This window comes from Natrix helvetica (genome assembly GCF_964273705.1).
Source record: "Natrix helvetica genome assembly, chromosome: 2".
NCBI classification, from domain to species: Eukaryota; Metazoa; Chordata; class Lepidosauria; order Squamata; family Natricidae; genus Natrix; species Natrix helvetica.
Window position 1 is genome coordinate 40,962,956 of NC_138552.1, and position 14,142 is coordinate 40,977,097.

General features: G+C 39.9%; 1 protein-coding gene across 1 annotated transcript in view; it reads left to right on the forward strand.

The window, feature by feature from the left end:
• The first annotated feature begins 6,043 nt into the window (after nt 1-6,043).
• The window catches only part of RASA1 (RAS p21 protein activator 1), a 45,797-nt gene continuing 37,698 nt past the window's right edge, over nt 6,044-14,142 (forward strand). Inside the window, exons 1-2 of the mRNA XM_081943816.1 lie at nt 6,044-6,627; nt 12,752-12,904. Of these exons, the coding sequence (XP_081799942.1) occupies nt 6,194-6,627; nt 12,752-12,904 (587 nt within the window). The 5' untranslated portion in view covers nt 6,044-6,193. The remainder of the gene's footprint in view (nt 6,628-12,751; nt 12,905-14,142) is intronic.

Sequence of the window (14,142 nt, forward strand, 5' to 3'; positions counted from 1 at the left end):
CCAGTTTCTGTCTATTTTAAGTAAAACACTCATTAAGGACAGTCACAGCTGCCACACAGTGGTATTTGAAAGGAAAATTTTGCCTTTGCTTAGGTGCCAAGATAATAAGAATAGCATGCTTATGTCTGATGATTCAGCTTCTCTTTTCCTTGGGATTCATTTACTTTCATCTGCAGAGCATGAAAGATAAACAACCACAAGTACCTGTGAGGTTTAGTGGAATGACAGAAAGAAAGGATGGTTTTTTAGAAATGGGAAATTATTTAAATGTTGCATAATATCCGATTAAGTGTTACTCAGGAAAAAAATATTTTGTCATGGAAATCTAGAAAATGCTTTGAGCATACTCTCAGTTATTTCTCTTTTTCTTTTTCTTAAAGCATACCATAACAACATGCGAATGGAACTTTCACTCTTACTTAAAAAGATAAAATGGCAGAATGGCATAGAAAAAGGCCTTATGTCAGAGAAAACTGAAAAAGCTGTTATAATCAAGTTTATCCCAACTGATCAGCTGCCTATTGGATACTTGGGAGTTTTACTTTCAAAATTCCTAGTTACGAATGCATTGGTTAGGAATTCTGAGTTATAATCTGAATACACCTAGTGGTCACTAGGTCAGAGAAGGATAGAAACCTAAAAACTATGCAACATGCAATGAATGCATATAGTCATATATTTCAGTAAGTTAAATTATATTGTTGAAGTCCTCATATTCTGGTACTATACCATTTTATAGCTAACAGCATTTATTTCACATATGATTGCATTATATTTAGTTATGTACTATCTTTCTCTTCCCAACTCAAATTACACATTTAGGAGGCTACTGCGTATTGTATTCCCAAACAGCAGATCATAAAGAATTTATTATTTGTTTTGCTGTATTTCTACACAACCTGAATTAAGGTCATGTGACTACAGCCATTTGCCTCTCTAGAGAACAGTAAATGGACCACAATTTAACTGTAACCTAATTAATAATATCTCACAACTGTTCTGTGCTTTGAAAGTTTAATGGCACCATAGGGGTATGATTAAATATAATGGCATTTGCATTAATATTTTACATGAAACCAAAGTAGGGGAAAGGCCCAAAGGCAAATAATGCAACTTGTAAATCAGAGTGGTTATATTGGTAAAAATCAAGACCTATTCTGCAGGTAAAAAATACTTCATACATTCTAAATGCAGCTCTGAATAGAATTTGCCAAGTATATTTTTAACCTGATTTCAGAATGTTGAACTTATTTGAAAAGGGCAGTTTTCCCTTAAAGGTTTTGTGAGGCATTGTAAAAAAACAATATGAATTTTCAGAAAGGTTTAGAGATATACTTTATTGGTCACAAGCACATACTAAGCTTGTTCAAAGTATTTCTCTTTCTACTGAACCAGTAAGTTATTTTTTTATGCTATGCTACGTTTTGTGGCTGAACTGTAGCAAAATGTGTTGATATGTCATTTTTGTATTAAGAGCTTCTAAATATTTTTTTCAGACCATTTAAATCAGTATAGACTGCATTTTTATAGGAGGATGTTTGATAAGATAAGGTAAAACAAGGAAGAGGCCTGGATACTAAATGCATTCATTAACTGGCTATATGTTTTAGTACCATAACTATTTTCTCAACATTGTTCTAATTATAATATAGTTTTTATGTACTGGTCTCCAATGAGGCAATATTCCAAAAAGCAATGACTCCTTAGATGGCATTATTTACATTCCATGTATAGTTCCATCTTTTTTGTAATAATTAATCAATTTGTTGACAGAAAAAATCATCAATGTCAAAATAATAATAATAATAATAATAATAATAATAATAATAATAATAATAATAATAATAATAATAATAATAAAAATATTTATTTCTTAGCCGCACCCTCTCCCGAAGGACTCGGGGCGGCGTATGTTACAAGTTGTATAGCTATACTATTTACATGTATTGCAGCTTGCCATCTTATGCAGCTTGCTAATGTGAATCCTCTCATTTGCTAAATTCACTTCTCCTTTGTAACGGAAACTACTTTAAGAATAAAGCAAGTTAACAATTTACTCTGACATCTGTCATAAATTCTAACACTCCTAGATCATAAAGAGGTAGTATATAATTGTGTTAGTCCCACTTCATTAAAAATGAACTCTTTTTTGGCTGACATAGTTTAATTTATATGCATGAACATTTTCTTTGTGCAACTGCTTAGAACAGACATACAGGTAGTTTTCAACTTACAACCGGTTATTTAGCAACCATTCAAAGTTATGGCAGACCTCCAAAAGCTTCTTGTGGCCTGATTTTGAAGTTATGAGCTCCACACCATCCTGTGGTGACATGACTGCATTTTGAGCACTTGACAATCAGTTCACATTTATGGCCATTTGCAGAGTCCCACATGAAAGTGATTGTTGGTATTTTACACCATTTGCTGGGGTTTGCTTCCAGTTTCTGACAAAAACCACCCACTGGATAAAATGGATTCACTTAATGGCCACGGCATTTTCTTAACCACCACTTAACCAACTAACACCAACAATTCTACAATTTGGATAAAAGTATATTCAGATTTTAGAGCGCCTTGGATCAGCGGCCCCCAACCTTTAGGGTTTGGAGGCCCGGCAAGGGGAAGAGAGAGAAACAGGCCCACACAAGTGGCGGGCAGAATGCACATGCATGTTTGGCAGTGTGTGCCGGCCTGCCATTCATGCAAGTCCAGCTGTAAACGTGCACACCAGCCCACTTCTTGCACTAGTCAAGCTGTGTGTGTGCTGTCCTACCACTCACGTAAGTCAGGTTGTGTGCTTGCGTGTGCTCTGACCCACTGCTCGTACAGCCCAATTCTGAATGGGCCATGGCCTGGTACTGGGCTGCGGCCCGGGGATTAGGGACTTCTGCTTTAGATTCTCCTTTCACCATTTTCTTGTTTTTCCTTCTTTCTAAATTAATTTTGTATGAAGCTTACGTTTAGTGTTGTTATCTCAGAACATTACAGAGCTTTGCTGTTGTTAATGAAAACATTTTTCTTCATACAGTTGTATCAATATGCTAATATTTTCCCTTTCCTGTGATAACTAACATTTTAAATTAGAAAATATTAAACATAGAAGAAAGCATGTAATACATCCAAGTACCAAGATGCAGAGAAGGGGAAAGTTTCATTAGCTCCTTTGTACCTTCCTTTCTTTGTACCTTCCTTTCTTCGTCCAGTCCCATTTTCAACAAGAAAAAAAAATAGAGAAAAACATTACCCATCCTTATCACAATCACTCTGAAGTTCAACCCTTATTTCAGGACTGGATCAGGTAGGTTGCAGTATAATGTAGAACAGAATTATAGGTTATTCAAAATAAAAAAAATGCTAGTGGGTGCTGACTATTTCTCCTGCTTGGTTCCTATAAACCAGGGGTGGGCAATTAATTTTCCCCAAAAGCCACATGAGTAATTGGGGCTTGTTGTGGAAGACCACAGGAAACAGGCTGTTTTCAGCCTCCGGTGGGCCGTCAGGGGGAGAAGCCATTTTTGCTCTTCCCAGGCAAAGGCTCTGGAGCCTGGGAAGAGTGGAAAATGGACTTTCCAGTCAACCTGAAGTCAGCAAATGGGTTGTTTCTGGCCTCTGGAAGGCCTCTGAGGGCAAAGGCTGTTTTCGGCCTCCCCAGGCTCCTAGAAAGGCTCTGGAGCCTGAGGAGAGCAAAAAACGGATCCACCATGCCATCACGTGCCAAAAGCGGGGGAGAGTGGGGGGGTTGCGCGTGCATGCATGGGGGGCGGGTGCATAGAATTATGGGTGTGGGCACGCACGTGCCCGACACCCCCCTGCACTCTCCCCACTTTTGGCACACAATGGCAAAAAGGTTAGCCATCACTGTTCTATATCACCTACAGCAGAGTTCCCCACCCTTTCTGGGTTGGTGGCCCAGAGTGGAAGGGAGGGGGAAAAGAGGGAAAGGTTTTGTGGGAGGGCGGGCACCTACACATGTGCACAGGCGAGCACCTGTGGCTCACACGAGTGGGGTTGAGAGCACCCACGCACACCACCCAGCCACTCACGCGGCCCGATTGCAAAAAGTCCATGGACCGGTAGTGGGTCGCGGCCCAAAGATTGAGGACCCCTGACCTATGGGTTTTCAATTAGTCCTTTATTTGAATCCCATAAACAGACCTGTTCCATGTGAACACAACAGTTTTTAGCAAAATACATTTATGAAATACTAAATAGGGATATATTAATATATTAACATACAGCCTCAGATGAAATGATTTTGAAAATAACTACAATACTTTAATGCAACTTATACCTTTGGCATTACAGAATGAGACACAAAGAATGCCTTGGCTCCAGCTGTAGTGCCTGGAATGCTGCAATTTCTGCCAACCTTATCCATGCACACTTGGGAGAAGGGCTGATATATTACTTGGATGATTTATTGTTACTGATTTTGTGTTTTTCTTTTCTGGCTGCTCTTAGTTTCAACATGCAGTAACCTGCCCAAAGTGTTTTGAATTGGGCAGGCTATCAACTTTGAAAAATGAATATGTCCATAACAAGATGGACAGATGTTTCTGCACCCAGTAATAGCCAAGCAGCCTTTGATGTAAGATTCACCTGCACAGAGAGGTTTATGCATAGACAAATACACACAGACCTGTTTGCTGACCTTGATGACATCTTATGGGGGTTACATCCAAGCTTGGGCTGAGGGGACCAAAGCCAGCAATAATCCTATTTGAAAATTGCAGCAAGCAGGAAAACAGCACATTAGAGCACAATCTTGAGGTATATTATCACATTTAACTTGCTTGCATTTTGTGGACCAGAGGCAAAAACCATTGCCACACCCACTGATTCATCTTTATCAGTGTTTCTCAACCTTAGCAACATCAAGGGATGTGGACTTCAAGTTGGCAAAGTTGAGACAGACTGATCCATACCACGATACCCATTGCGGGGGCAATGGAAGCGTTTTTCTTTGCCTCGCCTTAACTACAGTCAAATGCAGCAGTTGCACTAAACCAAAAAATAGGACCTATTTAAAATATGGCAGAGGTTTTCATAGGCAAGAAACATTTTTGTGCCTCTTAGAAATAGCAATAACATCTACAGTGGTGGGATTCATATTTTTTTACTACCCGTTCTGTGGGTGTGGCTTGGTGGGCGTGGCAAGGGAAAGATACTGCAAAATCCCCATTACCTCCTGATCAGCTGGGACTCGGGAGGCAGAGAATAGATGGGGCCAAGGGCCAGTCAGAGGGGGTATTTGTGAACCACTCAAAATTTCCGCTATCTGTTCTCCAGAACTGATCAGAACCAGTTGAATACCACCTCTGCATATATACCGCTTCACAGTGTTTTACAGCCCTCTGTAAGTTGTTTACAGAGTCAGCATATTGGCCCCAACAATCGGGATCCTCATTTTGTGAACCTCGAAAGGATGGATGGCTGAATCAACCTTGAGCCTTGTGAGATTCGAACTGCCAAATTGCAGGCAGCCGGCAGTCAAGAAAGCCCTTTATAGCCCACGAACTCTTAACTCTGTCTCCGCAATCCGATTAAACTGGCAGACTGCGCTGTTTCCTCTGCACTACTAGTCTCTTTCGAGTTCTGACACTGGGAAACGAGGCGCTCGCTGAGTTCCTGATCGCGTCTTCTTTTCCCAACGGGACAAGGGGCGCCTTCTGCCCTCTCCCAAAGCCCAGCTTGTCCCGAGAACTGCCCCGCCGCTGCCGCAGAAGTTCTTTCCGCGCTTTTCCTCCTGGCAAACAGTGGCGGCCGAGAGGACGCGCATGCGCCTGGGAAAAAAGTCGGAGGGGGTGTGTGTGGAGGAGAGGAGCGGCAAGTGGAAAGACTAGGGGCGCTGCCGCCTCACAGCAGCCCACAGTGAGTCCAAGGGAGGCTGGCTGAGGGACCGCGTGAGGCGCTGAAAGAGCCGCCGCCTTCGGTGCCACAGGAGGAATGTCACGCCCCCCCCTCCCCATCCACCTCAGGAACTGACTTGAGTCTTGGCTACCGGGCGGCTCTGCCATTGTTCCCATTCCGCGCCTGAGGCAGCTCAGGTCCACCGGTTCCCTCCCTCCCTTCCCCGCTGAGAGGCCAAGGCAGGGAACAGCTCTCTCTCCCCTGTGCCTCTCGGCCGCCTCCTCTCGGCCGCGGGCTGTCCCATTAAAGGCGGGGAAGGGGTGGGAGGAGCCGGAGCAGCATGATGGCGGCGGCCGAGGCTGGCGGCGAAGAGGGGAGCTCGGGAGCGGCCGGAGAAGCGGGGGGACATTGCCCACCCGCCGCCAACGCAGCCCCCCGCAGCGGGAACAGCAAGACGGCGGCGGCGGTTCTTCTGGGAGGCTCCGGACTGAATGCTTGTCCCGCCCCGGGCTCGCTCGCGGTGGGCTCCAGGCCTGCCCCTGCGGAGATGTCCAAGGGGCCGCTAGCGGCGACTCTACCGCTTTCCGAGAGCGGCGGCGGTGGTGGTGGCACCGCCGTCAATACTCTCGGGAGCTTCCCTCCTCTGCCGCCGCCTCCGCAGCCGCCGCTTCCGGCCGGGGGACTGAGCACCGTGGATGAAGGCGACTCTCTCGACGGGCCCGAGTACGAAGAAGAGGAGGTGGCCATCCCACTGAACGCGCCCCCCACGAACCAGTGAGTATGCCTTCCACCCACCCCCCATTCAGGCTAAGGAGTCAGCTGAGGATCCTTCCCAAAAGTCTCGGTTTCTAGCACCGCACCCGGTGGAAGTGTGTTGTGTATGTCAAACTCTGAGCAAGTCCTGAAAGTTTCTTTGCGCCGCCTCTTTCTCTTCCCGCATCCCGTTGGAAGCTGCTTAGTCAACTGCCTGATTGCCTGGAAAAAATTGAAAACCTAAGAATTCTCCCCCCTCCCTTCGCTTGAAAATAATAATAAGCTCGCATTTGACACGTTTCCTTCGTTTTTGCCTAAAGCTTCCCAAAGTGGGCGTTTTCCGAAAACTTAGCCTCAATATTTTCATCTAAGGAATCCATGACTGAAACCAAAAATGGCCTATGAGACTTGCTTCTCTTTTAACTATAACATTTTCTGCACATAAAGGTTGCTGTGGTACCATGGTAAGTGGTACCATAACACTTGTGTTCAAAGCTTTTCACGGAAGGTGTAAAATAGCAAAAATAACATCTCTCTGAAATAACTAATATAAATAAATACAGTGTATCACTCTGCATCTGGTAACCTGTCTCTGACATTAATAGTGTCACTATTGAGTTTAGGCTTTTTTTTAAAAAAAAAGGTATTTTCTAATGAATGAAAGAAATGATGTTGTGTATTCTGATAATGGATTAACTTTGAAAGGGGCAGAGATGTTGATCCTGACATCAGAACAGGTTCATGTGGGGACTTGAGAAGCTTTAGGTACTTACAACTACAAAGCTTTAAACCAGCTTTCTGCTGTGTATTAAAAAAAACAAACAATGGGAAGTAGTTTAGCTTTTCAAAGGAAGCAAAATATGCTTCATCTCATCCATTGCAGCTGGTGTATAATCCACTGACTTCTTATTTCCAAAGAGACTTCAGTTTTCCTTTTATGAGCAGGACATTGCATAAAACTAGATAAAAATTGTTCATCTATTAACAATTGAGTTTATTGAAGTGGCACACAGTTGCTCTACAGCCTCGTTTGCTAAAATGATGTTTGAACCCAATACTATTTCTAAGATCAAAACTATTATAACATAAAACAGATGTTTTATTTAGGATGATCATAGCTGATGCCATAGTAAACCTAGCATAGATGCAAAATTGAAATGATTTAGCGCCTTTCTGGAAAATATTGGATGTATCCAATCACCTAGTGTGCTCCTTTCCTGAAAAAGAGATGCATGTGTTGGTGACAAATTATAACTATTTTGGATCTGTGTATTGTCTTCGTCTAGCAGTAGCCTTATAAACATTTTTATAAAAATACTATTCCTGAGAAGATTTTGCCTTGAAAAATAAAGGACAAATTATCTGCATCCAAATACTTTAAGAAAAGCACTTGCATTATGTTACATTATGCATATAATATGAATTTATAAAAATGAGATAATTTCTGACATTTGAATGATGTCATTGCTTATTGCAGTGAAAATAGATTAAATGGACATTTAGGGGTAATGCCCTTATCTTTTATTGATTTAAGGCAGTTATTTGATTGTCGAGAGTTGGGTGGCATACATGAATTATTAAGTTGGGCAGCATGGAAATTTAATAAATTATTATTAATGGATAATCTGTGTACCCAACTACTCCCTTAGATCAAAAGTTAACTATGCTATTATGTATACCACCACAGAGTCAGTTTTGATGAAATGGGCCGCTATATAAATTCATTGATATATTTTTTTTATTTTAAATATGTGTGCAGCTACTTTATTAACAGGATAACTATAGAAGTGTTAAGGTAATATCTCTGGAACTGTTAGATACAGTGGCTTCGTAAAGGCGAGCAGTATTTGGATCTGAAAAAGATACCTTATCTTTGGACAGGTTGTTCCTTAAAGGAACCATTCTATTTCCTGGACTTGCATATTACTTGTGCAGGCATAGGAAAATACCTTTTAGAATTGAGGGGGTGGCAACCACTATATATAACCACTGCTTTTTTACTTCCTTAACCGATGCCTGTTTTCTAAATTAAGGGACAGAGGAGCTGCCAGTAGGAATAAAAAGTGCCCATGCTAGATCCAGATACTGTACACCTGCAGATCTTTACTTCTTTGCAGTCATTGTGGGAGTTCTGCTCACAGAGTCTTCCTGCACTATTTGTTGACAACCACTGTGATATGATAGTGCAAGAAATGAAATGTGGTAATTTAGGGAGGATTGGGAAATTGAAAACGTATATGTTGCCTAGACAAATCCCTGAAATATTGTAACCCTGGAAAAATCATGTTAATGAAAAAGTGGAAAATTGTGTGCCCCCCCCGCCCCCCCATTGCCACCACCCAGTTGGTGTCAGTTGGAATTTAGATTTGGTGGTCCTTTACAACAGATTCTTTTTCCTCTTCTTTCATTGCATAGCTCTGCCTGGCTGCTATACAGGTAGTCCTTGATTTACAACAGTTCACTTAGTGACCGTTCAAAATTACAACATAACTGAAAAAATTGACATGACCATTTTTCACATTTATGACCACTGCAGCATCCCCATGGCCATGTGATCAAAATTCAGATGCTTAACAACTTACTCATATTTATGGCCTTTGCAGTGTCCTGGGACCATGTGATCATCTTTTTGCGACCTTCTAACAAGCAAAGTCAATGGGGAAGCCAGATTCACTTAAAAACTATGCTAGTAACTTAATGACTGCAGTGATTCAGTTAACAATTGTGGCAAAAAAGGTTGTAAAATGGTGCAAAGCTCACTTAACAAATCTCATTTACCAACATAAATTTTGGACTCAGTTGTGGTCATAAGCAAAGACTACCTGTACAGTATACTTGGACATACAAACTCAGTGGAGCTTGACTTTTAAGTCAACATATAGCAGTGATGGCGAACCTATGGCTATGGAACCATTTGTCAGGGAAGTCACTTCCGGTTTGCTCGGAGGGTCATTTTGAGCTCTCCGAAGGCTTCAGGGACCGCCCAGAGGCTTCCCTGATGCCTCTGGGGGGTGTCTGGGGGGGGCGGGGGAGGCTGTTTTCACCCTCCCCAGGCTCCTATAAAGCCTCTGGAGCCTGGGGAGGGCAAAAAAAGCATGTAAAAATGGGAGCGCCTGTAGTCCGCGCATGCACACTGAGGGGTCGCACATTGCATTATGGGTGCGGCACACCCACACACGACCCCCCTGCGCTCCCCCCTCTTATGTGCCAAAAAAGGTTCGCGATCGCTGACATATAGAATCACTATAAAATTATTAAAAGTATTTGCATAGTTTTAATAATTATTGTAGTTACTGTGTAATCTGAAAAATACATTTGAGGTAACATTTTGAAAAGAGCTGTTGTATATATCAAATTCAATGACATACTGGTCTATGTAAACTTTTTATATGTTTTATGCTTGCTTATGTGTAAAACTGTAAGATATAAATATCCCATGGAAAAGACAGGAAATTAATGCAATATTGAAATTAATATGAACAATAAATACAATAAATGAATACTGGCCACCATCTTTTTAAACTGAAAAGTGCTACAAAAATTATTATATAATCTATGGAATTAAATGCAAGTGTTTTTTCAGTAGGGCAAGATTTTCTTTTTGATAAGTAGAGTGGTAGTTGGAATTAAATGGGTTTTTATTTTTTAAAAGGGAAAATTAGTTATTATGCACACACCATTATATAGAAAAAGATTATCACTAACAAAATTTAACTGATCTTGTCTTAATGTAAAATTTTAAAGTGATACTTGGTATACTTTTCCTTTGTAGAAGTGATTCAGGATGACTTGTACAGATATTTAGTATACTTTATGATTAGAGCTGATACTACAAGAGTATCTGTGGGAATTTTGGATGTAATTTATTTATATAAGTTATATCCTGTTATAATTTTTTGCAAATAACTACGTATGATGAATATATCCAACACACTTTCCTCCTTGCTTTTCTTACAACAATCCTGTAATGATATATTAATAAACCTCCTGAGAAAATTATTTCTATATGGTAGAATGAAGATATTAAGCCCTATAGGTAAAAATATTTTATAATATGGTACTTGACAGTGCAGTTGTAAGTACAGAGGATGATTTAAAATTGAAAGCTATTTTCCAAAATGTGTGTTTGAGATTTCAAAATGCAAGTTAATTTGCAGTCTGATGTATATGCTCTAGCAACATACTAAAATACTGAGAACTATTCCAAGAGTATTTTGTTTGGAAATATTAGTTTGATACATTTTAATTTTGGAATTATAGGGAAGGGTAAATGAATCTCAAGTTTAGTTTTGATGCAGTATTCATAATTGTGTTGAACTTACATTTTTTGTCATGTTTACATTATGAAAAGGTTCAAGTGGATACAGGTAGTCTTCGACTTACAACCAATCATTTAGTGACTCTTCGAATTTACAACAGCACTGAAAAAAGTGACTCATTACTGTTTTTCACACTTGCAACTGTAGTAGCTTCTCCGTGGTCACTTTATTAAAATTTGGATGCTTGGCAACTGGCATGTATTTATGATGGTTACAGTGTCTCGGGGATACTGTGCTGCATGTGATAATTTATTTGTGACTCTCTGACAAGCAAAGTCAATGGGGGAAGCCAGATTCACTTAACTAACTTAAATACAGTGATTCACTTAACAACTGTGATAAGAAAACTGGGCAAAACTCACTTAACAGTTGTCTTTCTTAGCAATGGAAATTTTCCATCGATGGTGGTCATAAATCAAGGATTATCTGTACTTCAAAAGAAAAATTTTAAATTCTTTTAGGATTGAAAAAAATAGCTTGGAAGCCGCAACTGATGCAGAACTGAACAGCCATATGCCTCCTCGGGGAAATCTATTATTCATTTATTTGCTTTGTCGATATACCACCTATTCATAAAAGCAGCTGGTAATCAAAAACATCACCAAGTCAACCTTTCACAAAATAGTAAATAAACCCACTGATAAAATAACCATAGTTATCAAATAATACAAAAAAGAGAATATACAATGTATAATATAAATGTTTGCTGAATTCAGATCTTCAATCACAACACACCTGTCTCCTTAGTTTGATGGAATAACCACACCTTAACTGTTGTCTAAAAATATGAGAAGACTGGATCTCCATAGGCAGTAGATTCCAGACAATGTAACAGTGACCAAAATACCTGGTCACTTGGACTGCTTTTTGTACTAATTGTACTTTCTGAACTTATGCTAACTTTGCCTATGCTTCCTGAGGATACCCCATGTACAGCATATTGCAGCAATCTAAACAGGAGGTAACTGAGTCACAAGTGATTGAACAGGGTTTCCTCATCCAGAAATAGCTAGAATTAGCAAAAGAGACATAGCTGTACAAAAACCATCCTAGCTGCAGTACCACTTTCTAATCGGTCGAGAGTTTAGTCCAGAGGGACTCTCAGTCTTGCAAACTCTTGTCTGAATGGGAATAAAATTCCTTTCAGAGTCAAATATATTATTGTGGAATTATTTGGTCCATATAAACAAAGTTCAGTCCAGTTTGCAGGTATTCATTCAGGACTTCATGTGACAATCTCCAGGGACTGAGTCAACACTTATGCTGTATAAGCATATTTATAAACTGCTTATCAGAAGCATATTTCACATCCCTTTCCAACAGATGACGCCCCCACTTCTCTTGTGGCTTCATGTAGTTGTTAAAAGGAAGTGGAGAGCATAGAGAATTTAACAAAGTAGAAGTCCCCAAGGAGATCTTTCTCCCCCCTCGCCCAAGTTTGGAATCATAACCTAAAAAAGGAAGAGCAGTACTATAGAAAGAAAAGTATGTCCAATCTCCCAAAGGAAGTTCAGAAGAATAGGAGGTTTGCAGTGTCCAGATCCCAGTTTGTTGAAAAAATTATCCAGAAGTGCAAGAACCAGTGAAGTTTTAATGCCTGTTTTAAAATAAAATGCATTTAATTTAAAAAATGAAACAACTATAATAAATCTTACTTTTAGATTTCTGTTACCAGTATTACATTAGGAATAAACTTGTCATTCACTTTTATCAGCCTGTAAGAAAAATGGATGATAGAGATGTTATCCAGGATTTTCAGGTCCAAATGCTCTGCTAAATTGATTGAATGGATTGAATATATCATGCCATTATGCTTCGGTTTTCAGATGGTATCATGGAAAACTTGACAGAACAATTGCAGAAGAACGTCTTCGACAGGCAGGAAAACCTGGAAGTTATCTTATTCGAGAGAGTGATCGAAGGCCTGGGTCATTTGTGCTTTCATTTCTGAGCAAAACCAATGTTGTTAATCACTTTAGGTGAGTAAATGTTTGTTTTTGAAATTGAAAACTGTACTCCTATAAACTCCTATAAAAGGCATCACTCCGCATCCTTTCCCACTTGGCGAACCAGTGGGGAGGGTGATTTTGTGTGAGTGGTAGGTGCATGTGCATGTGTACAATTGCTACTCACACAGGTGGAGCAGCAGAAGCACTCACACATTGCTTGTGCGGCCTGGGCATTTGAGCCCCCTGTTTTTAAGGATAGTGACTATGTGGTTCACATACTCTTTCATAACTTTCAAACCATTTGTGAAAAATCTCTTTGGCTGGTGGGGTATGCACAGTTTACTTATTCAGTTAATATCAAATATTGGCAGTTTTTTTTAATCAATATCCCTTTGCAAGTATTAGAATGTGCCCTGGAAAATTCAAGCAGAGTGCAAATATTAATCAGCTATTCATTACTTTTAACAGATAATTGGCCACTTCCCTGTCTCTTATTCTTATTTTTAACTCCTCCCACCAAATTTTTATTCATTTCATCATTGTTCTTCTATTGACTACTGGGGCTACAAGATGAAGTTGTAGTGTGCATTAAAACATTTTCATTTGTAAAATATTGTGGTAAGATTAGCTTTCTTTGACTATTAACCATTCCATGAACTTGTAAATATTGTAAAGCGTACATCAAACACATATTTACTAGAATATATACTTGGTATAATTTCTAATTTCAAATCAAGGAGATTAATTTTTAAATGTTGGAAAAAATCAAGAAGGACGTATATTGCAGTTGCGAGAAGCGCGCGAAGTCCAGTAGAGGCAGGAAGGTTCTCGTCGTTCCCCAGTTGTTTTCGTGGCTTCGTCATCCGGGAGCGCTGACAACATTTCTGCCTCTGCAGCTCCCGGGCGCGGACGGACGGATGTATATAATATTATATATATATACATTATATATTACATAATGTATATTTATATATAAAATATACATTATATATTATTTCATGAAGAGAGGTGAGGCTCTGCCTCCCCTGACCGCACGTCCCTGGATTAGTGTACATTCAAAGTAACAATAAAGTTATTCTAAATTATCTTTGATTTGCTGAAAGGAAGAATAAGGTTGACCCTATAAATATTACTTAGTAATTGTAATATTAATTTTAATGTATGCTTTTTATCTTTCTATACCCTTAAAAAACTTAGCTGCCAGTTGAGTAGAATATAAATCAAATTCTTGATTACCATTTGGAACTGGGAACTGTCATTAAGCAATC